Genomic DNA, 25,212 nt, shown 5'->3' on the forward strand with positions numbered 1-25,212 from the left:
CACTCTCTTGGTTTGCTTACATGTTTCTCCAACACATTTTGTGTGATTTCAGCACAGCAGTAAAATGTGTCAAAACCTTCCTATATCAGCATTGCAGAGTTGTTCATCTTGATCTTTTTTTGCAAAAGAAAATGATATTTTTAAGCTCTTCTTCTTTAATAAAATGACATGTCTTCTTTCAGAATCAGCTGTGTTCAGAAAACATTCAGAAAAAAGGGTGAAACTGTGGAGGCTCTCAGAAGTAAGAAAATTTCTACCTTCTAAGCTTCATATCAGAAATGGAAGGAGAAATAACCCATAAACTTAATGTCTTTTGTGCTTTTTCTTTGGGTGGGAGCATGAAGAGTTAAATATGGTTGGGTGTGTTCTCCCTCGTGTCTTTAGCCAGTCTGCCTGTAACTGTACGACAAAGGGGCTCGGAACAGACTCTATAGGATTTCCCTCCTCTTCAGTCCTTTACCTTGTGGGGTGTTGTCTTTCCCTTCATTCTCCTAGTCCCCTTTTCTGTCTCCTAACTCCAGTGAGTATGCACACAGGAACCTCTTACTGGCTCCCGTGAGCTGGTGGTATGGGAGCCTCTAACTCGGTGGTTCTCAACCTGTGGGCTGCTTGTGGCCCAGTCAGCGCACAGCTGTGGCTCATGTGACATCATCAGGGCCATACAGGTAGTATATATATCGTGTGGATGTGGCCCACGTAACACAAAGAGAGCTGCATATGTGGCCCACAATGGTAAATAGGTTGAGAACCACTGCACTAACTGCTTCTAAGCTCAGGTCTCCTCATAGGCAGTGCTAGCAGGGAATCTAATCCCCACTTTTATTTATTGCTGCTGTTTCAGTTTTACCAGGCTGTGTTAAAATGTTGAGGTGAGATGTTCCTTGGAATACAAAGTAAATGCATAGCCTATATGCCAGCATTTGAATTTACTGCAGTGACGTAAACCTGTGCAGAATAACACAACCAATGTCATTAACTTCTTATTTCACTTGTTCCTTTCTTCTTTCTGGGTCAGGTTTATCCTTTGACATATATGAGGGTCAGATTACAGCTTTACTTGGGCACAGTGGAACAGGCAAGACAACACTGATGAACATTCTTTGTGGACTCTGCCCACCTTCTGATGGTGAGAATTCTCTGGCTTTAGGAAAAAATAGGAAGTGTATGGCTGTAATCTACTAATTTTAATGTCCTTTTTTCCTTCCTTCAAAACCTGAGGCCACTGACGTTTGAGGATATTTCAAGTTACACTCCTTTTCTCAGGCTATTCTGAAATAGGTTAATTTTAAATTATACATACATTTTAATTGGTGGAGTTAGCCTGTCTATGCTGATAATCAAAGTAGTGGTTGGGTTTAAAAAAACTGAAGTGTTTTTTAAACTTTTTGTTCTTTAGGGTTTGCATCTGTCTATGGACACAGAATCTCTGAAATTGATGAAATGCTCGATGTACGAAAGATAACGGGGGTTTGCCCACAATTAGATATACATTTTGACGTATTAACTGTGGAAGAGAATTTATCAATATTTGCTCATATTAAAGGGATATCTCCCAATGCTCTGATACAAGAGGTAAGTCACTCAGCTATAAATTCTATACAATGTGTATTCACTGTTTATTAAAATAGTTTTATTGATTGCATAATGGAAGTCGCTTTGCAAGTCTTGTTTACAATAAAAGACCAATACGCTGTTTTATTGAAGAGGGAGAATATAGGAAGATACTTTCTTTAAGTAAAGGTTGTTGAATTTGTTTGCTTTAGAAGAACAAAATGGAAGATCTAAATACTAATGCATGTTTACAAACATTGGCCTCCTGTAATTTATCCATTCTTGGTAGGTTAAACTTCAAGGCCCTGATCCTGTAATAGACACTGCGTTGACAGTTGGTATAGGGGTTTGCCTCCAAGAAGCTCATTCCAGGAAAGGGGCTTAAAAATGTTAATTAGAAAAATTTAAAATGATCAATAATTTGTCAAACTATAACATAAGATTGCTGATAATTATGCCAGTCATGTTCTAATCACTGTATCTCATTTCTATTGACATGAAACACTCCTGTTGGTATATTTTTAAAGGTGCAGAAAGTGATGAATGATTTGGATATGCAGCCCATCCGAGATAACCAAGCTAAAAAATTAAGTGGAGGGCAGAAGAGAAAGCTGTCGATAGGAATCGCTGTTCTTGGGAGCCCAAAGGTAAGGGGGCATAAGCACAGTACTAAATTACTGCTTGTTCCGTATATATGCATGCATAGTGTACCTGTGCTCGTATTACTTGGCAATTACAAGCGATGCAAATATGGTGCAAAAATATGTCAACTGTTCCTATGTTTCATACCAACTCTGGCTTAAACAATTAAAATTGCCAAGTTGAAGCATGCAACCTTTACATTGCAAAGAGTTAACTGTGTTAGTGAATGTAGTAACTGGATTATATCATGCTTTTCTGTGGTAAATTAGCATAAAAAGTTACACTACATCTGGAATGGAGGGTAGCGCATTGCACCCTCTAAAAACAGTACAGTGCAAGTTGTCAGAGAGAGCAGGCTCATGGCCTGAAAAAGCCATGCAAGCACCTGGGACATGACAGAGAGTATATGGCTGTATCTGATTACGGAGTTAAATGGTTGCTATTTGTGACCTATAAGGTGTGATGCTCCTTTAGACTGGGTACATGTTTAAAGGCTGCAATGTACAGATGTAAGTGACAATCCCCTTCATGATTTCCTACCTTTTTAAAAACATACATATTTAATTTCACCAACTGTTGGTAAAAGGAACCAATGTGTCTTTTTACCATTGTAGTTGAAATTTATTTATAGTGGGAACCGCACATATCCAGTTGTGAAGATGCATTTCTGTGACATAGCGTGCGACTTTTCTGTTTATCACAAATAGGTGATGTACTTTTTTGAAAAGAAAGTAGTGATGATGGATGTTTTGCATGCCTTTTAGTTGGTTAAAGTAAGAAATTTTTCCCACCCTACCTTAAAACAAATAGAGCATAACTGCCCTTGAATTAATAGTCTTCCTGGTTTCTGTAGGATTTTGTGATGTGGGTATCTCAGATGTGACTGTGGAGGGTTTGGATTTTTTTATGCCCATTTTCCTAATCGTTATGTAGGTTTTACTCTTGGATGAACCAACTGCTGGTATGGACCCATGTTCTCGGCACATTGTTTGGAATCTCCTGAAAAACAGACAAGCCAATCGGGTAACAGTATTCAGTACTCATTTCATGGATGAGGCAGATATTCTTGCTGGTGAGTTTTGCTGTGGCCCTGTGGGACATATTTACTGGGGGCTTGCAGAGTGTAAAATAGAACTGTATTTAGCATATAAGGTAAACAGGTGCTCCTTCCACTGTCAGTAGATAGCAGAGTTTTCTCTCTTTAGTCATGCCATTGTTTTATGAGTAGATTGAGGGTCCTCAGAATAAAAACGCCTGTTTTTGTTTCTAGACCGAAAAGCTGTGATTTCTCAAGGGATGCTGAAATGTGTTGGCTCGTCTCTCTTCCTCAAAACCAAATGGGGAGTTGGCTACCGCTTGAGGTATTATTTTGTAGTTTATAAGCCACCTTCATTGTGTCATGTTATATTTGCTTTGTCTTCCCCTTAACATGTAGGATAATTTTAAAATATCCTACTAAATTTTTAAAGATTTTATTTTTCTGTCATTTGGGAAGGTCAGATATCACTTTCACTCTGTTTTGTTGCTCTGTTGGCTACACTTTCAAAAACTGGCAATGAAGAAACAAAGAGGTTTTCAAATACTTTGTATTTTTTAGTATGCACATAGATGGGTATTGCAATACAGAAGCTACAACAGCCTTGATCAGACAGCATATCCCTGGAGCCAGCTTGGTACAACAGAATGAACTGCAGCTTGTGTATACCTTACCTTTTAAAGACATGGACAAGTTTTCAGGTATGATTCTATTGTAATTCAGTGCTGAGCTAATGTGTGTATAGGGGGAAATCAGTTGATCATAATGGTACCTTCAGAGAAGTATGTTGTCATTTTTCTTTACATATGTACTTTTTCTGATGTTTATAATTAGACAGTGAAAACTGACAATAGTGTTGAAAATTTGTAAGCATGTTCTTTGCCTTAAATCCCACTCACTCATTCATTCCTTGGGCAGCTGGGGACTAAGGCCTGCTCTACACCTGAAACTGAAATCAACCTAGCTACTTTGCTAAGGGGGTGTGAAAAATTCACACCCTTGTGAGACAGTTAAGCTGACCTAAGCCCCCGAATAGACACTTCTGGGTTGATGGATTGACCTAGCTACCATCTCCTGAGGGTGGATATATTACAGTGATAGAAAAACCCCTTTCGTCACTATAGTAAGTGTCTACACTATAGCATCATACTGTGCTACTGGAGCACTTGTAGTGTTGACGTAGTGTTAGGCCTGGTCTACGCTAAAAAGTTAGGTCGATCCAGCTAAAATTGCTTAATGGCATCGATAAACCAACCTAACCCCTGGTGTAGACAGCAATAGTTTGATTTGAAGAATTTTTCCATCAATTTAGATACCACCTCTCTGGGAGGTGGATTGTCTACGCCAACTGGAGACGCTTTACCGTCGGCGTAGGTAGTGTCTACAGCGGTGCAACTGTTGTAACGTTTCAAGTGTAGACAAGCCCTAAGACTGCTTTAGGGACAGCGTTCAGCATCTGGAGGAGAGGGGGTCCATCACTTCTTTCTCCTAGTAGCTGCTCAAGGCAGCCTAGCCTTCCTTGACAGGAAGCCTGGTACGTTAACTGTGAGGTGAGGCTTTGGCAGTAAACACGTAAAGCAGAGAAGGATAGGTTTTAACAATGGAAATGCAGAGGACCCTCCTCTTGGTCCAAGATAAAGCTCTTGTACTACGCAAGCCCTTTTTGCTTTTATCAAATTGAAATAAAAAATAACTTGGACCATTTTAATGTACGGATGGCAAAAGAGATACGAGCCATACAGCGCGTTGTGAGCTGGAAAGGACATTGTGTCATCACAGGGAAATTTGCTGCTATGAGAGAGGGAGTGTGGAACAAATACAATGGATTGAATCAAATCCCAGACAAAAACTGCTTTAAAATGGAGTTAAGGTTGAGAGTATAGATGTAAAATATATTGCAGGGATCTTGCAAGGTTGTTTGGGTGCTCTGACTTTGCACTTCCATACCTTAATACTCTGCATGGAGGTAGGACATATAGAGTCAAATCCTCCTCTGAATCAGATGGAGAGAAAACTTGAATCGACAGCTCCTACCTAAGCGGTGAGTGCCTTAAACTCCAATCTAGAGAGTCATTCTATCTCTCTCCCTGGCCCAATGAATATTTATGTAGTCATAAAAAGTAGAGCAGCTTCAACAGAAGAGATTGGGAGCGGAATGCCTATAGCCTGGTGATTAGGACCCTTCATCTGAGAAGGGGGATCTCTGAATTAATGTCTCTGCTCAAGAGTGGGGATTCAAACCTGGGTCTCCTACAACCCAAGCAACCACTGGGCTAAAAATTAAACAGACACATGCAGTTTCGGGGGTGGGGGGGTGTGGAGGGAGTATGCATCTTTTTGTGAATAAACCATTCAGAAAATTTCACTGAGCTCTATTACTAAGATCACTTGGGACAAAGCACAGGTCTGACAGGTGCTACATTTCTTTAAGGGCTCATTTTTAAATTAATTTTAACTCCTAAACTATTTAATGGACTTACTTATAAGTTCTCAAAAGATTCATTTTGTACTTGGAGAGTAAATGCTGTTGTTTTGGGGAGAATGTGCTACGTTTCTCATACCTAACATACTGATTGAAGATCTGCTTTAAACGCAAAACTCATCTCAGCATTAACTATAGCACCATGGCCTGGGTCTCTATAATTAACATATTGTACATATATTGTGTGTATTCATTAAAGAGTCTCACCTTGTGGGGCACGCTATGGCTTTTTATTAAATCAGAGGCAATTCTGGTGGGCAAATGTAATTTTGTTGCTAAGCAGTCACATTATTTCACCTCTACAGGATTATTTTCTGATCTAGACACTCATTCACATTTGGGTGTTATTACTTATGGAGTTTCCATGACAACGTTGGAGGATGTGTTCCTGAAGCTGGAAATTGAAGCAGAAATTGATCAAGCAGGTGAGATGTAACTATATTTACCTTTTTCTTTGTGACTTGATTAGTCGTGGTTAATTTTTGAAAATTGTATTGAGCACTTTTCACTATGAAAAGCAGAAATAACACAAATGTCCTATCATAGAATTTTACATCAAACATTATGTGACAATTAAGAACACATGCTGTTGTGGGCTTCTTGAAATACCTGACCAGAACAGCAAACAAAGGGCAAAGAGATTGGAGAATGAACCCTGTCTGAGGTCCAGAGCTGTACAGGTCTTGTGCTGAACCTCTGTACAGGGATAAATTTCAGAGTCCTTAAATCTAATGTCCTTCTTTTTTTTAAATAAGGCCGAAAGTTGAAAAATATACGTTTCCCTAATGGGATTTTGCACTTGCACTCAATTGTGGACACAGGAAATACAATTTAGATTTCCAGCCACTTGATTTGAAAAATATATTTGTACCTGTAAATAAAATTTAAATGTGTAACCATCATTTATACCCACAATTAATTGTACCCCATATGATTGTGGATGTAAAATCAGAGGCCTGTTTGAAATGCTTCTTGCTATCATTTAGGAGATTACTCCAAAAGTAAGCAATACCCTTCTAGGTTCCATGCTTAATAGATGAAAGTATTCTCACCTTTCTAGGCTTTGTTGTTAACTACAGGGTATTTAACTATCCTATACTCGGAAAGTTGTTTAGAAAGAGTTTAACAGCTGAATAATCCATGTTATCTAGCAATATTGGTAGTTGCATAGGCTAAATTAATTAGGCTAATTAAAATCTCCATCTTTTGGGTGTATGCTGGTTGCGTAGGTGATCAGAAAGGGGTTTTTCTGCTTCTGTACAACATTGCAAAGTTTGTTTAGATGCATTTCTACCACTAACATTTGGCTACTCCTGAAGGCAGGATACTACATGACGTGGTCCATTGACTTGATCAGGAAAGGTAAATCCTATGTTTTGTTTATATGCCCCTCTCTTTCCCTATAGATTATAGCATATTTAATTCCCAGTCAGCAGGCGAGGAAGTGGATACAAAATCGCTTGATGAGATGGAACAAAGCCTACTGATACTCTCTGAGACAAAATCATCTGCAGTAAGCAATACAGCTCTCTGGAAACAGCAGGTCTCTACTATAACAAAGGTTCACTTCCTTAACTTAAGACGTGAAAATAAGTCATTGGGAATTATGTAAGTATTAAGATGGCTTCCCGTTTCATTTACCAAAATCCATGTATGAGTGTCAGAAGTTCAAATGGCAAACATGCTTAGATATGTTTTAGTAGTTTGTTTTATACCTGTGGTGTATAATGTAGCTTTTCATCCAGTTTTTTAAACTGGACATTAAGAACGTTAGATGAGTTGGAGGGCGTGACATTGGAGTTAAGCTCTTTAGTTTATGGAGATGATGTCATATAACCGACAGACGTGTTTGAATTAATCATGGTGCTCTTTGCTCCCGTGGAAAATCAGTGTAGTAGGCTTGAACTTACAATGAAGACCTAGTGGTTGCGTCTTGGAAAAGGGACAATAGAAAAAGTGTCGAAATGCAGAAGACGTAGGACAAGTGGAATCTTATATGTGCTGCTGAAGCTTGATCAGTGCCGACAATTCCACCAAGGATTAGGCTAAAAGATGTGGCTTAGCCATGAGTGCTGCACAGAAACCGATGAAAATATGGACTGATCAAAACATTATATTTGGTACCAAAGTGAATATTTATCACACCAGTGTACTAACAGTATTACTCTAGGGTCTGGGAGCAGCTGCATTAAATGAAACAGACATCAGAAAGCTGCAGGCAGTAGGGGTGAGACTTTTTTTTGAAAGATGGCAAGTGTAAAGTGAAATGATTTTAAGACAGATGAAGTTAAATGGCCGGGGGAGGATGTGAAATCAGGGCATGGGAGTGATTACAATCAAAAAGATTGCAATGGTGGGGACACTGTAGAACAGGGGTTCTCAACCTTTTCCTTTCTGAGGCCCAGGACAACTTGCTATAAAAACTCCAGGGCCCGGCGGGGGAGGTGGGAGAAGGGGAAGGGACTCGGGGCTCTGGGCCGGGGGTGGGCCTTTGGGCATCGGTATAGTTTGACTTCTATTTTGAGTGGGCAGGGATTCAGGCTCTGGATTTTAGCCACGGAGCCCCGCAGCCCCTGTGAAAGGGTTCATGGATCCACTGTTGAGAACTGCTGTTGTAGAAGACAAACAGCTAATAGGATGCCAGAGAAAATAATGCAAACACAACCAAAGTCAGTCTGACCTAGAGGCTGACCACTGCCTAGATGATGTGACATCATATGCTGGGACATGATCAGGCTGGGTTTATTGGAGGAACAAGCCATGAACAAGAATGAATGGTGATGCTTTGCCCCCTGTGTCTGCAAAGATGCTTTTGGGGGAAAAAGAGGATGACGATTTTGTGTATGTATGTATATATATATATATATACTATGGCTATCATAATACTTGATGCTGCTGATGAATATTTGCTTCCCTGGGCATGAGCCTCTTCTGTAGATAATACTGATGACAATATGATGTATGTACTGTTTTGGTTACGTTGCTGCCTGCTGTAGCCTCCAACATCACTTGCTTTTTTCCAGAGCAATTTTGAATTATGGTAAGAAGTCAATAACGAGCTTTGCCTTTTATGTGTTTAGTTTTTGTTAACTGTAGTCTGTGGACTGAATCGGGGTGTTCATGATTAGACTTCCATTAACCGAAATGATAATGTCTTTATCTATTGTGGGCCTGAGACTGACACCTGAGGGACAACTTGTTTTAAATAAGATGCAAATAATTAGGATCAGTTTCCACTGAACTTTACTTAAATCACTTTATTTCTTTCAGGTTGTTGCTTTTTTTAGTTTTTCTTGTAGTTCAGATTTTAATGTTTCTTATACATCACTACTTCAAAAATCCTGTGGTTCCCATCAAACTTTCCCCAGATTTGTACTTGCTGAAGCCTGGAGAAAAATACTACAAGTACAAAACAAGTCTCCTCCTTCAGAACTCCACAGGTGAGAAGAAAAAAAGCAAATACAGTTATACTGGATTACTATTGTGTATTTAATACTCCAGTTTTAATAATGTCTTTTTAAACTTAACATCCCATTGGTATGAGACAATAAACCATACAGAACGTGAAAGGAGGTGGAATGTAGCCTGGAGCTTCAAGAATGATCACTGCAATGAATGGCTGGTGGTTGAATTTTTTTAATTTGCAACGTAGAGAACATAAAAGCATCTAATATTCTTTAAAATGGGAACATTCCAGTGTTAATCAGTCATGGGTGATAACTAAAGCTGAGTGAACCTCTATCCAAACTTGATTAAAAACTGCTGTCAGGAGCTGTTAAGATGCACAAATTCTTCAGTCTTTCCATTGCGTGGCATTCTGACTCTGTATGCTGCTATGGGAATGAAAATGGCTTTCTTAAATGACCCACCTATGCAATTTAAGGGTGTGACTTTCAGAAGTTCCCAGCACTGATGTCAGTGGGAGCAGAGTTAGGCCAACGCTGAGCACTTTTGAAAAGTCCACCTTAAAAGTAGCGTGGTTAAATTGCATATTCATCCACCCTTATTTTTTTAAAGTTTTGCTGAGTAAAGTCCATGAACCTCTAGTCATGACAATAAGAAAAACACATTGTGTCCAATATCTTAGGCACACACCATTCATATACCTTATAACCTCCATTGTTTGAACCCTGTTTTCTAAAAGAGAGTAATATCCTATCCATGATAAATAACTCCAGTTAAAACGAGTGTCTCACTGAAACCTTGATTATCCAAACTTATCCATGTGCCCCCTGATATTTTTATAACCATTTCTGAACTATAATTTACTTTAATTTGATGTACACCGCAAACAAAACTTCCTTTTTTCTAAGTTTTTTGTGTGGATATTGAAGGAGGGAGCTGAAATCAAAACATAAGCACTATTTAAAATATTTGAAGAGTCTATACATGTAGAGAAACAACAGTAACTTCTCATAAAGAAGATGATATGGGAAAACTACTCTCTCTTGTTATCTTGATATAAATGCGTTCATAATTTCGGTGTAAAGTTTGCATGCAGCCAAAATACTTTTGTGATGAATAGTCATGTGTGCTTCTTTATTGTCTTATATTAGGATCAAATATTGATAATCTCATCAGTGCTCTCAGCAGCCAGAAGATATTGACTGAGATGTTCAATGACAGTGATTACGTGTCAGCTGCACCCCACAGTGCAGCTTTAAATGTGTCGCTTTCAGAAAAGGTAAGTAAGATGGGCATGTGTTGCGGTGCTGCTGGCCTTTCCTGGGTACCTCAGAAGTAGTTTTTGGTGCTCTGTTCTCTGAAAGATGTTTTCAGGAGACGATACTATTGCTCATATTTAAATTAGGGCTGTCAAGCGATTAAAAAATTAATCACACTGTTAAACAATAATAGAATACCATTTATTTAAATATTTTTGGATGTTTTCTACATTTTCAAATATATTGATTTCAGTTACAACACAGAATACAAAATGTACAGTGCTCACTTCATATTTATTTCTGATTACAAATATTTGTGCTGTAAAAAACAAAAGAAATTGTATTTTTCAGTTCACCTAATACAAGTACTGTAGTGCAATCTCTTTATTATGAAAGTATAACTTACAAATGTAGAATTATGTACAAAAAAAACTGCATTAAAAAAAAAAATGTAAAACTTTAGAGCCTACAAGTCCACTCAGTCCTACCTCTTGTTCAGCCAATCGCTCAGGCAAACAAGTTTGTTTACATTTGCAGGAGATAATGCTGCCTGCTTCTGGTTTACGTTACCTGAATGTGAGAACAGGTGTTCTCATGGCACTGTTATAGCTGGCGTCACAAGATATTTACGTGCCAGATGTGCTAAAGATTCATATGTCCCTTCATGCTTCAGCCACCATTCCAGGGCACATGCGTCCATGCTGATGATGGGTTCTGCTCGATAACAGTCCAAAGCAGTGCAGACTGACGCATGTTCATTTTCATCACCTGAGTCAGATGCCACCAGCAGAAGGTTGATTTTCCTTTTTGGTGGTTTGGGTTCTGTAGTTTCCACATCAGAGTGTTGCTCTTTTAAGACTTCTGAAAGCATGCTTCACACCTCATCCCTCTCAGATTTTGGAAGGCACTTCAGATTCTTAAACCTTGGGTCGAGTGCTGTAGCTATCCTTAGAAATCTCACATTGGTACTTCCTTTGCGTTTTGTCATCTGCAGCGAAAGTGTTCTTAAAATAAACATGTGCTGGGTCATCATCCCGAGACTGCTATAACATGAAATATATGGCAGAATGCAGGTAAAACAGAGCAGGAGGCATACAGTTCTCCCCAAGGAGTTCAGTCACAAATGTAATTAATGCATCATTTCTTTAACGAGCATTATCGGCATGGAAGCATGCCCTCTGGAATGGTGGCTGAAGCATGAAAGGGCCTACGAATGTTTAGCATATTTGGCATGTAAATATGTTGCAATACTGGCTACAGAAGTGCCATGTGAATGCCTTTTCTCACTTTCAGGTGACATTGTAAATAAGAAGGGGGCAGCATTATTCCCCATAAATGTAAACAAACTTGTTTGTCTTAATGGTTGGCTGAACGAGAAGTAGGACTGAGTGGACTTGTAGGCTCTAAAGTTTTACATTGTTTTGTTTTTGAGTTCAGTTACGTAACAAAAATATCTATATTTGTAAGTTGCACTTTCACGATAAAGAAATTGCACTATGGTACTTGTATGAGGTGAATTGAAAAATACTATTTTTTAATACAGTGCAAATATTTTTAATCAAAAATAATAATACAAAGTGAGCACTGTACACTTTGTATTCTGTGTTCTAATTGAAGTCAATATATTTGAAAATGTAGAAAAACATCCAAAATATTTAATACATTTCAATTGGGACTCTATTGTTTAACAGTGTGATTAAAACTGCAATTAATCATGATTAATTTTTTTAATTGCAATTAATTTTTTTGAGTTTGCGTGAGTTAACTGCGATTAATCAACAGCCTAATTTAAATTAGAGTGATAGCAACAGTTACATATAGTCTGTGCTATGCACCTGAACCTCCACTAGCATCTCCAGACACTTAAGGTTTTTTAAGAATAAGTTAATTCTAGAACTTTTCAAATGTGAGGTAATAACACAATGAAGAAAATACTGCTTTTTGCCTGGCAGAAGATAGCTTGTCTATTATTTTACTAAAATTTCCAGTCTATTAAAAGATATTTTAGCATATGCTAACGATGGATTAATACTGTAAATGAGGGAATTTCTTTAAGTATATTTTATTTAAATGGTCTTTTTAATTAAACATCAAAAACATCTGGGTGTTTAATATATTAAATCTGTGCACCCAACACGGTCTCTTTTCATATTAGACTGTCAGCTCATTCTCAGTTCACCTTCGCAGCTCACCCAAACTGCTCTTGCAACAACGCTCTAGTATGGAAAGAGAAGTGCGTGTATTGGAGTGCGTGTATTAATATATAAATCAAAGCACTGTCTTTCAAGTCCAACGTGTGATCTGAAGTGAAAGAACATGGTAAGGTTTGAAGAAATGTGGATTGTACCTCATGTTACTAAGAGGAAACAATTTGCAACACTAAAGTCCTGCCTTTTGTTCCCATTTCTTGGTAAAGTTAACATCAAATTGTTACAGAACAGGGCGGATCCTCAGCTAGTGTAAATTGTTATAGCTCTGACTTCAGTGGGACTATAACAGTTTATACCAGTTGACTATCTGCCCCTCGTATGGCACAAGTGTTATCTGAGGAAGAGCTCTGTGTAGCTCGAAAGCTTGTCTCTCTCACCAACAGAAGCTGGTCCAATAAAAGATATTACCTCCCCACCTTGTCTCTCGAAGAGCATGGGACCCAAACCTGCTGTAATAGTACTCCAAACAAGTATTAAAGTTAGCTAACAACCAACCTTGTAGCTAAAGGGCACATTTTCATAAAGTTATTTTCATTGGAATTAATTTGGTTAAGTTTCTGTTCTTTAGATTGTGAATATTTTTACTGCATTAGGATATGTGTTAGTAACACTATGCTTTAGGGAGTACTATATTGTACAAAGGGTTTTTAATAAATCTTCCAATGATATCTCAGTGCTAACCTTCATGCTGCAAATTTAACATTGAAAATATTTTTCTTTGTAGAGCTACATTTTTACAGCTGTATTCAACAGTACTATGGTGCACTCTCTGCCTGTTTTGATGAACATCATTAGCAACCTGTTTCTCCACAATTTAAATGTGACTGAGAATATTCAAATCTGGAGTAACCCATTCATTCAAGTAGGTGGAGTTCAAATCAGGAGGTATCATAGGCTTAAAATTGCATAATTACAAAGGAAACAATAGCAAAATCGCAGTTGTGCATGCAGTTTTGTGGCTTTGAATATTTAGGCACTTCTTGAGGTTAGCCCTATATTGGAGCATGTGAAAAAATGTAGCTATAAGTCAAAATCCAAGTGTGGCCATTTAATTCAAGCCTCTAAGGTAATGAAATATTGCACATTAAGCAGTACAACTTTAAATTACAAAAATCATATTCAGATTTTTTTAATATAATTATACGTAGTAAATATTTATATTATGGTGATGCCCGAGGGCCCCAATCCAGGGCACTCTACAAACATAGACAAGAGATGTTCCCAAATCTAAGGACACAAATAGAGCATGAGTAGGGGGTTGAAATATGACACAAAAGCAAATTAATATAGTGATGAACTAGCACAACTTTGTTAATTATGTACTGTAGGTTGGGGCTTTTTAATTGGTTGTTGGGGATAGCAAGAAATGGAGTGGGAAAGGGAGAGGGCAAGAGGAGTGATCAGAGCTTGTCACCCACCTAGCTTTGATTAGACTGTGGTAGAGGTGAGTCGTAAGGAGGGATTTGGAACAGGATAAGGTAGAATTTTATCAGAGTTTTCCCCACGTATAAGGCACAGTCTGGAAGAAAGCACACAGTTGTATAGGGTTGATCTGGTGGGCAGTAAAGGCTGGGAATGTTGGCGGCACGAAGGTGGAGGTCAATGTTTTGATGGGTTACTAGATCACCTGGGTAGGGTGGGTCTCAGTTTTGAAGGGCTTTAAAGATAAAGACAAAGGGTGATATCCTAGTCCTGTTGAATTTAATGGGAGTTATGCCATTGTCTTAATTGGGGCCTGGATTTCGTTCAAGAAGCTTGTATTTGATGGGGAGATGAACAAAGAGCCAGAAGAGAGACTCAAAATGTGCGATAATGTGATTAGCACAACAAGATGATCTTAACAGCAGAATTCTCAATAGACTTGAGAGGAGCAAGATTGCAGTAATCAAGGATAGCAAAGAGACGGTTACATTAGTCAACTATCCATTTTCTTTCTCTTCTGAATATATTGATTTTATAAACTGCACAAAAATCTACACAAAACTTTATCGCAGTGTTTTTATCTCAGCTGCTGTGCAAAAGGTCTTAGCAGCTATGAACTATCCTCTTTTGGAACTAAACGGTAATCAGTCCCGTCCATAACATAAACGTCACTTATCAGATAGAACAGACTTGTGCATTGCCATATTTTAAAGTTTTGTATGCTTTTATAATAAGCTGTAACTAAAGTGGCATTGTTAGGAGTCTAGGTACAAGAGCACAGGAAATCATGTTTAGAAACTTTAAAAAGAAAGTTTGAGGAGTTGTTTTTTTGTCTCTAGTATATTCTAATTTCCCAGTGTTGAAGTCTAATTATTTTTCAGGAAATTGATGACACAGTTTTCAGACTGGAGGCTTTTTTTCAAGCAATGTTACTAGGAATCATTGTAACAGGGGTGCCACCATATTTTGCCATGGAAAATGCAGAAAACCATAAGGTAATCTTCAATTTGAACTATGGAGTTTGGGTCATTTTAAATCTTCAGTATGTAAACGAATATAAAACCTTCTTTAAGGTCATTACTGGATGATATAATCATGCAGTAATAACTTGGTAATGGCTGTTGTCTGGGACGAAATGGTGGGATGATTTGTAGAGTATACAACAACTTCAGAACCAAGTGGTGTGTCAGGACGCCTCAATTTTCAAATACATTTAAATGTGTCAGAGTGTTTACTGGATGCACCTACCCCAAGAATAAATGTACATAAGTTAAATTTTATATAAGACTTAACAAGTAGTTGCGGAGACAAATTATATGAATCAAATATGAATGTGAGCAGAAACAAGGGGGGGTTGCATATAGAAGAACTGGCTGTAGATTTGGAGATGGAATTGGGCGCGCTAGTCTTTTCATAACCTACCACCAGCTGGATGCACAGCTGAAACTAAAGAAAGTAGGATCATAGAGGGCACTCAGTCCATATTCCTACTGGGTGTTTTGCTTCTATCCCTTCTTCCCAAAACTAACAAGTCCTTTTGTGGAAAAATGTGGATACACAGACCTCCTCCCCTGGTGTCTAAAAATTGCAAATTGGGAATAACTCCAGTGAAGACACTGGAATGATGCTAGTGTAAAGCCTGAATATTTGAGAGCAGAATTAGGCCCAAGTTGTTTAAGCATTGATAAGAATTAACATTACTGCCATTTGTGGCATTTTTGACACCTATTGTAATTTTTTTTCCCTTTAACAGATCAAAGCTTACACTCAACTTAAGATCTCAGGTCTTTATCCATCTGCTTACTGGAGTGGACAAGCAGTCATTGACTTTCCTTTATTTTTCATTATTCTTGTTCTGATGATAGGAAGCTTATTTGCATTTCATCATGGTGTTTATTTTGATACTTGGAAGTTCCTTGCTATTGTAAGTCTAGTTTTATTTACTTCTCTGTTCTCATTAAAGTCCTTTATCAAAGTGTATAAGAAATATGACGTGTTCATTTTTGTTTCCTGGTCGGAAAAATTTCACCCTAATGTTATTTCACCGGAATTTGCCAGATCGCTGAAATCTAAAAGTTTCATGGAGGCTGTTCAGTTTTGACAAAGTTCTGACAGAACCTGGCCTGCCAGGCAGATTTCTGTTAGTAACTTGACTGGCTTCCTACCAGCACGCCCACCTGCTAGGCTACTGGGGATTCCAAACTTCCAGGCTCCCACCTTCACAGCAGCCTGCCTGGCAGATTGACAGGGAGCTGAGAGCCCCAACTCCCACACTTGCGGCTCCTTGACAGCTGAGGCTACAAGAGTCCCCTGTTCTGGGGAAGCCTTCCAGGGTCCCCCGACCTGGGGCTGAGGAGCCCAGGCCTTCCAGGGTCCATGTTTCAGGACCCTGGAGCCAGAGCTCTTCTCTTAGGTGAGAACTATGAAACTTTGAGTTTTCCTTTGAGCTTTTCATACTTGGCATGCTATCGTTTGACTGTGGTTCCATCCCTCCCTCCAACTTGCCTGCTCTTGTTTTAATTTCTGCAAGTCAGTGAAATTAATTGAGCATGAGACTTGCAACACTTACCAAAATATGCATATCATTAGTGTTTATGTGAGACCCAATAGTGCCATTTGAGAAATGATTTAAAGAAAAGATTTAAATTAACTGAGAGATGGGACTTGTTGCCCTGCTTGCATTTTTTATCAGGAAGTTTTAATAGCACATATAATGCTGAGTACAGCATCTCAAAACAATTAAATTAGCTTTTAACTAACAGGATCAACTGGAGATGAAAATGTACTCTCAAAGTATTCAGGCATTTACAAAATAAATGTCAATAACAGGTTTGTACCCCTGGGCATAATGAGTATTCTGACAGCACAGTATATGATGAATCTTTCTAAGGAATGTCTTTTTTTCCCTTGCAGATCTTCTGCCTTATTGGCTATGTACCATCAGTAGTGCTGTTCACTTACGTGCTCTCTTTCACCTTTAAAAAAGTGCAAAATACCAAAGAATTTTGGTCGTTTATTTTTTCAATGGTAAGTCAGCCTCTTGTTTTTAGTTAACTTTAAACATTTTTTTCCTCTAAAGCCAAATCAACATTTTTTTCAGTTATCATTTTTGGAAAAGAATTCCCTCATATTTAAACCATTTGTCATTTACTTAATTTCTTTCCTTTTCAGTTGCAAATCAGAGAAATGTCAAATGGTTTAAATATGAGGCAATATACATGTTTCTTTGCTTCTCTTCCTTGCCACAGCAACAGACGCTTTTGAATAGTTCTACTCAGAGTGGAATAAGACAAGGGATTACTTGGGTCACAATCTCTGGGGAGGCTGTTCTTTCAGAGACCATCTACCAGTCCCTCGAGTGCACCCCTTTCTGGTAGCAGGCCTGGCCCTCCACTTCTCTTTGGTGTAGGATCCTGCAGTCCAACCACTCTCCAACCAGGTCTCTGGGTTACACTTCTCTGGATGCCAACCATGTTACCTAGTAGGTGCAACTGAGCCAGAGTTCTATTTTGGCAGCTAGTGATCAGTAATAGTATGCAGAAGGAGTTTCTTCAAAACAAAGATGCTCAGATGGTACACACAGCTGAGAGAAGTGGATTTAAAAATAACAAAGACCTATATGCATGTTGTCTTACCCATATTTGGCATTCCCCTAGGTAGACATGACAACGTTGGTGTCCCCCATTCTCTCTGGGTGCCAAGTTACACATAACTTTCTCGCAGACCCTGGGTCTCAAGTCTGTATGTCAGCCTTGCTGCGTGCTGACTGTGTCCCTGTTAGCTTCCAGCTGAGCTGACCACTTCTTCCCTCCCTTTCTGCCATGGCACCTTTTTTAACCCCTCAGCGTCTTTTCATATCCGCTGTAGCCTTGAAATAGGAAAACATGCTAATTTGGTTGGTGCCAGGTAGGTTCGTTCCCCCAGTTGAAGGCCCAGTAGGTACCTGAGAAGCTGTCCCATCTGTGTCATTGTTTTACCCATCCTAGGTACCTTAACAACCCCCCATTAGAGCCTGCTTTAACTGCATTGAGTCAGGCAGCAATATAAAATTGAACAAGGAAACCGAGTCATACATAACATTCCTAAGAAATAATACAGACCGTTTTCTAACTTGTCACAACTTGTATTAAATATTATGACCATGTCAGTTTGTGAGACAGGCTTGGATAAAAATACGTGGTTTTTTGTTTTTTTTTTCTTTTTTTAGACTGCTTTGATCTCTACTGTTGTCACTGAAGTAGCATTCTTTATGAGATATTTCATGGTAACCACCATTTTTCATTATGTCTTCTGTGCCTTCGTTCCAATCTATCCTCTTATTGGATGCCTGATTAGCTTTATAAAGGTAAGCTTTTGGGGTATTGGGATGTTGGTTGGTTCCTTTTTATGAGGAATTTAACTTTAGAACTTTGAAAGTCACGTCAGGGGCCCTAGTACATGGGCTAGCAGAATACATATATATATTGCAAGGTAATGTGGTTGATCTACATGTAAGTGAATGGGAAGTTTGCCTTCTGCATTGAGCTGTAATATACCTGATGGCCATTTAATGGATTATAAATAGCATCAACTGCTGAAAAAGTTGTTTGTATTACCTCCTTGTTGTAAGCTAAATGTTGTAGTTTCAGAAGCTGGAAGAAACAGAGCATTTGTTAAATACATAAAGGCAAATTCCATGTCCCTCTGTCTGTCGAGTTGAGCTGTTGTGATTACTGGGAGTCTGCAATTGACAAAATACATTGGTACTGATTCTAATCTCTCTCTACCTCCATGTAAACAAGCAGTGACTCCACAGAAGTCCGTGGAATTGCACTGATGTAAAGCCAGTGCAAACCTGAATCAGGCTCATAAAGTGTATAAATAAATTGTCTTCAGTAGTTCATTATAATCTGCAGTTAAATTTAGCTGTAAAACGTAGCATTGGATGAAAAGTTCTTTGTGTAAATATTCGTCACATTGTCAGGTATCACGGAAACACCTACAAAAGAATGAAAAATACCATGACCCCTGGGACAAACTCTTGGTAGCAGTTATCGCGGTAAGCACCAGTTATTTGTCAGAAATGTTAACTTTGAATGAAAAGCCACTTCCTAAAGACATTCTTGTTGTAAGGTGTTTAAGAATTTTATTTAATGCTTATAAGAGATAGTGGATTAACTACTGCCCTGCAGCCAAAAAATGATTACAGAATAGGCAACAGCAGCGTAAGCTGCCCCACTCCCTCAGCTCAACACCTACTGCCCCAACAGTGTGGCTCAGCCCTACCCTTGGAAGATAAGACTGCTGGTTGGGATTATGGAAGAGTTCAGTCTTTGTGTGTTCAGTCATTAGCCTCCCTATCGAGTCTGTCAATGAGTGCCCAGCTGAGATGTTGTTTTTGTGATATAGACTCTTGTCTGCTAGGAACTGGACTGAGACATACTGGCTCATTTAACTGAGGCCAAGTTACAGCCTTCACGTAGTAAATAAAGAGTCTGGTTTACGACAGATTTGAGTGGCTCCTTTAAAAGAGAAAGTTGTCATAAAATAACATTTTCCTCTCCTCTCTGTTCTGTTTTGTGGGCCAAACTTCAGAAAACCATTTCTGAAATATTAATTAAAAAGTACTGATTTAAATCATATTTCACTCTTAAATGACTCATTTATATTTTATACATAACTGGAAGTATATTCTAATTATAACAACACATATGCTCATGCTATATGAAACAGTTTTTGGAAATATACCCCTCTTACTTCCAATGGAATTAATTAGTGACACGATTTCACTGCCTTGGAGTCTGTCATGAACACCTTCATGCTGGGAGGGAATCAACATTTCATAGCATTCATCCCCTGGACAACCGTTTGGCCTGAAGGGGCTAGAAATGTTTTGATTAACTGAAATTGTTTTTCTGTCTGTTTTAGCCTTATTTGCAATGTGTAGTGTGGCTGTTCCTTCTGCGATATCTTGAAGTGAAAAATGGAGGTAAATCGATAAGAGAGGACCCATTTTTCAGGTCTGTGTTGGTTGATAGGATCTTTTATTATTCTGTATTGAAAAAGCCATCTTAAGATAGTATTGGTAGCACTAACTGGGAGTAGCTAATGTGCAGCAGAAGGCACACCAAAGATAAAACAAAAATCCCTTTGTCACTGGAGTAATATGTCCTATTGCATTATACTGATGTTTTAAAACAGTGCAGACATTGCTTGTTCTGTACTGGCCATCATCCTTATATCAAAACCTATGTATCTGACATAATTTAGATAATTCTTTTCTGCTAGAATGACTAATGTAAGGGTCATTCCCTCATAAAATGTGTTTGTGCAACTCACATTAACGCCATAAAATCATAAGAACGACCATACTTGGTCAGACCAATGGTCCATCTAACCCAGTATCCTGTCATCTCACAGTGGCCAGTGCCCAATGCTTCAGAGGGAATCCCCTGTTGTCCAGTCCCAGCTTTTGGGAGTTGGAAATTTACGGACAGGGATTGGATCCTGGACTATCTTGGCTAATAGCTGTCAATGGACCTATTCAGTGTGAACTTATCTAATTCTTTTTTTAACCTAATTATACTTTTGGCCTTCACAAATTTCCATGGCAATGAGTTCCACTGCTCTGTGTGAAGATGTACTTCCTTATATTTGTTTTGCAAACAAGGGCCCTGATCTTGCAAACCTTACACTTGGGGAAATTTTGCGCCATAGTGCATGCATATTTTTAATCTTTTTGCACAGAAAAAAGCTTCTGCTGAAAAGTTGCTGCAATTCTACCTTATGCCCACCAGACGGCGCTGTGACGATAGAACACAGCAGCCGCTGGCAGCCAGCTAGGAAGAGAGAGAGCCTGCAGAGCCTTCTTAACATCACCTGTAGGGCTAGGTCAGGAGACAGGGGCTATGGGGAGACAGACAGCGTGGGGCTGCTGGGGGGGTCACAGACTGGGCTCATAAGGGCTAGTGGGGGAGGACAGACTGGGGCAGGGGCTGAATGGGAGTGGAGGCACAGGGCCACAGAAGGAGGGAGGTGCAGGGCCACATGGGGACAGGGGGAGGAGGTGCAGGGCCACATGGGGAGGAGGGAAATGGATGTCTGAGTGGAGGTGGAGGGACATGTGGATGGGGGGAATGGGTGTAGGGACACATGTGCCTGATTGAATTGGAGAGGCTAGGGGTCAGCCAGGGTCTGCATGGGGGAAGCTCCCTAACCGTTTCTCTCCACCCCCCAAAAAATCTGTTCATACTGGTGTGATTATATTGTGTTATTTTGACAAATAAAATATGCAGAATTTTGCAGAATTTAAGAATACTGTGTGCAGAATTTTTAATTTTCTGTTGCAGAATTTTTAAATTTTTGGCACAGAATTCCCCCAGAAGTAAAACCTTTGTAACTGGTCAAATACCTGCTCGTGTGTTAACAGGACTGGAGCTGTAATGGGAACATTTTGAATATTGCTTGTGAAATTTATTTGCACACTGTTCGTAGAGGCTAATAAAAATTGTACAGCTGTTTCATCATAAACAGCTTTGGAGATTTACCCCGTTGTTTATAACAGTAAGACCAGTGTAACCGTTGTGAAATAATTTTAATATTCACTGGTTTCTGTAGCTAAGAATCAACAGGAAAGGGCTTTGTTTACATTTAAATGATCTGATCTTCTATGGTGTGAACTACCAGTAGCCTTATTTTAGTGCAGTTTTTTTGCTTATTCCCTTTGATACAGTTCTTTTTAAGTGACAACTGAATTTTATTTTTTTAAAGACTTGTTTTCCACTGATTTTTTTTCTCCCTTTCACATGTGGCTAATTGCATGAGTTTATTGCCTAACAAACACAAAGGTCTCGATCTTTCGGTCCATAATCGGGCAGCTCTCCAGTGAAATCCCTGGGAGCTTTGTTTAAAGACTGAACATAAATTAATATTTGTTCCTCTCTTTAGAACTTCTACAAAGATCAAAACATGGAAATTTCGAGATGATCCACATAATGAGAATGAGGATGAAGATGTAAAAGCAGAGAGATTGTGGGTCAAAGAAATGACAACCTGCCAGAGCTGTGATGAGGTAATTGTGTAATTATGATTGAATCACAGGGGACAGGGTGAGATCAGATAAAATTGCTGTCAATAAATCAACATATGCCAGCTCTGAAATAATAAACTAATGCTTAATTGGAAATATTAGAACGAGATATTGGTTTCGTCTTCTGAATTAGTTATAGTTGAATTATTTTGTATTAAAAAATTCAGATGAACAAATAGGATTCTATTTTTTTCACGCGATGTCAGTGCTTATTTTCTTTTGTTTCCAGTGCCTTCCTTGTGTGTGTCAATTTCCTCTTACCCATGGTAAAACCTAGAATTATTGCCGTAAGAACAGCTCTGTGTCTGGCTGGGTTGGTACTTTTAGATTCCAAGCTAATGGGTGCTCACACTTCAGGCTAGTAGGAGTTAGGTGCATCGTGCCACTGAGATCAAGCCTTGAGGAGGAGGAGATGTGCTGTGTACTGTACATGAGCAACTCTGACAGCAATCTTGAGCATAATTCTGCTGCTGCTTCCCAATAGTTGTTGTCTGCATAGGGGTCAGGTGCAGAATCGGACTCTTACAATGGTTTTGCAGTGTATAGAGACAATGAGGACTTAGACGTGAAAAACAGGGACTCTGAGTGGAGATAATGGTGATAACCCCTGCTTGTCCCTAAGAAAGAAATGTAGCCATGGTGAAGCAGAAATGCAACGATTTACTAAGAAGACAGGATTATCTAATCTAGTTGTCTAACCTCGGTAAATGTCAAAAAACCTTATTTTATGCTGATAAACTTTCAATTTGTCCACTGGCGAGAGTGTGTTTGTCATTATATTTTAAAAAATAATTAATATATTATCTTCTGTTTTTTAGAAACCAGCAATTCTGGTCAGCAGTCTGCATAAAGAATATGATGAAAGGAAAGATTTTCTTCTTGGGAGAAAAATAAAGAAAGTGGCAACTAAACATGTCTCTTTTTGTGTAAAAAAAGGTTGGCATTAAATTAGTTACCATTGAACTACTATATTTTTCAGGAAAAAAGCAGTTCCTTTTTGTTCTTGGGTCACATGGGTAACATGTCATTTTTATTTATTTATTTATCTATCTATTTTATTCAGGAGAAATACTTGGATTGCTAGGACCAAACGGAGCTGGGAAAAGCACACTGATTAATATGCTAGTGGGAGACGTTGAACCAACTGCTGGCCAGGTACAGTATGTGGCTGAACACTAATAGAAAATGAATTGGGCTATCTATTTTTTGTTTTTGTTTTCTTACCATTTTGGTCACCAGCATCTATAAATAATTTTTTGGTCTTTATAAAGACATGCAAAACCCATAAAAATACTGTTGAGTAAGGACTGTCTTTTCCACAGGTGCTGATAGGAGACTATTCTTTAGGATTGAATAGTGAGGACAATTCTGCTAAATTTGTGGGATATTGTCCTCAAATAAATCCACTTTGGCCAGATATTACATTGCAGGAGCATTTTGAAATATATGGATCTATCAAAGGAATGAGTAAAACTGATGTGGAAGAAGTCGTAAAACGGTAAAAACTAATTGCAGCATTTTTTGCTTGCACTCATATTATAGCTGGGTTCTGTTTAATAGTCTAGCAATAGATGTCATAGGTTTCTTGTGCTCTGTTTTTATCTGACTATAGTAGACTGCTTTTAGCAGTTTGAGCAAGAGGTGACCATGGTTTGGAAGGGAAAAAACCAACAATATGTAATGCCTTTGATTTTTATATACATCTTTATTTCACCTTGAAAACATACAGCATGCTCATTGATTTCTAAGTGAGAGGCATAAGATATGTAGTAATGTAAAAACTTTTATACGGAATTTTTTAAAAAACATTATTAGAATAATTTTTGTAATTAGCAGAGTAATCAGTTATTTAACAATTGTACTAAGAGGAATGACAAAGCATATTTTGAGGGTTAATAATCTGCTTTCTTAAACAATGTTCTCAGTGATTGATGAGACAGATATTGTGCATTGGGTGTTTTGCAGCATTGCAAGGGCCCTTGAATTGAAAGCCCATCTACAGAAAACCACAAAGAAATTAGCGGTCGGAATTAAGCGCAAGGTATGAAGACGGTTTTTTAAAAAGTTGAATTCAGTATTTTCATAACATGAGGCCTATTGTATAATCATATTTAACCTTCTTTCTTTCCTGTCAGTTATGTTTTGCACTAAGTATGCTGGGTAATCCCCAGATTACATTGCTAGATGAACCATCTACTGGTATGGATCCTAAAGCCAAACAGCACATGTGGTGAGTGTAACATTATGCTACATTTACAAGAGACTTTTTTTAAAGAGACTACATTGTAGGATAATATGGTAATAATACTCTTACTCCAAAGCTCAAAGTGGTAATATGTCATAGATTAGTATAGGCAAATCATAAGTATTTTTTCTTCTTTCCATTCATGTGCATAACTGTTGTTAACATGAAGGATCGCTACCTCTGTGCATTGCCAAGAATCTAGCTTTGTATAGGCTGCTTTCATCTGCATATTGTCTTCAAATCATTTGCAGATTAATAGTTTATTTCCCTTTGAAGATAAATCTTTAATTTGATTTATAACAATCAAAAGCATACATTCACAACTCAGTGCTTTCACAGCAACTTAAAATTCGTCATAATTAGAATACAATGGACAAAGGGAATAGAATCCTCCATAATATCACCCCATTGATGAATAAGAAACCGAGCTCCTCAAATTCATCCTTTTCCTGGAACTGTCCCTCCCCAGGTGTCTAAGAAACTAGGTAGGTTTTGTAATGTGATGGGAAGGAGAGTTCGTTTCAGAGTTGTGGGACTCTCTTGGGTAATGCGCAGCTATGAGGTTAAACCAAAGGAGCTCCAGTTTGAGCTCCTCTGCTTGTCACCAGTGAGGTAACAAAGGATGGAGAAAGAGGCAGTGCCTCTGGAAGCCAAGTAGCAAACCATTTTGTGTGTTTGGTACAGGATATACCATGCTGGTCATAGTAATATCCATGGGATGAATTCCAGAGCCAGCTGACAAATTGCAGAACCACGTGATAAAAGAATTTATCGTGCACATTTGATCATTGCAACTGCTCTTTATCCTACTAACCCATCTCTCCTAGAACTTACTCTGACAATCCAAACTTCTGAGCAACTTCTTTCATCATTTTAAAGAAAAATAACCCAC

At 38.6% G+C, this 25,212-nt stretch overlaps 1 protein-coding gene across 1 annotated transcript in view; it reads left to right on the plus strand.

Moving 5' to 3' along the window:
* ABCA5 (ATP binding cassette subfamily A member 5) overlaps positions 1-25,212 on the plus strand; it is a 54,263-nt gene that overhangs the window by 23,425 nt on the left and 5,626 nt on the right. The window contains exons 11-34 of the mRNA XM_029912145.1: positions 183-241; positions 1,016-1,126; positions 1,397-1,572; positions 2,079-2,198; positions 3,127-3,265; positions 3,464-3,554; positions 3,791-3,930; positions 6,017-6,136; positions 7,118-7,319; positions 8,982-9,151; positions 10,268-10,395; positions 13,310-13,447; positions 14,889-15,002; positions 15,761-15,931; positions 16,921-17,034; positions 18,215-18,352; positions 18,971-19,045; positions 19,915-20,006; positions 21,934-22,057; positions 22,894-23,011; positions 23,139-23,230; positions 23,398-23,573; positions 24,041-24,116; positions 24,211-24,305. Of these exons, the coding sequence (XP_029768005.1) occupies positions 183-241; positions 1,016-1,126; positions 1,397-1,572; positions 2,079-2,198; positions 3,127-3,265; positions 3,464-3,554; positions 3,791-3,930; positions 6,017-6,136; positions 7,118-7,319; positions 8,982-9,151; positions 10,268-10,395; positions 13,310-13,447; positions 14,889-15,002; positions 15,761-15,931; positions 16,921-17,034; positions 18,215-18,352; positions 18,971-19,045; positions 19,915-20,006; positions 21,934-22,057; positions 22,894-23,011; positions 23,139-23,230; positions 23,398-23,573; positions 24,041-24,116; positions 24,211-24,305 (2,979 nt within the window). The remainder of the gene's footprint in view (positions 1-182; positions 242-1,015; positions 1,127-1,396; positions 1,573-2,078; positions 2,199-3,126; positions 3,266-3,463; positions 3,555-3,790; positions 3,931-6,016; positions 6,137-7,117; positions 7,320-8,981; positions 9,152-10,267; positions 10,396-13,309; positions 13,448-14,888; positions 15,003-15,760; positions 15,932-16,920; positions 17,035-18,214; positions 18,353-18,970; positions 19,046-19,914; positions 20,007-21,933; positions 22,058-22,893; positions 23,012-23,138; positions 23,231-23,397; positions 23,574-24,040; positions 24,117-24,210; positions 24,306-25,212) is intronic.

This window comes from Terrapene carolina, unplaced genomic scaffold, assembly GCF_002925995.2.
Source record: "Terrapene carolina triunguis isolate 2854851 unplaced genomic scaffold, T_m_triunguis-2.0 Scaffold192, whole genome shotgun sequence".
Taxonomy (NCBI): Eukaryota; Metazoa; Chordata; order Testudines; family Emydidae; genus Terrapene; species Terrapene triunguis.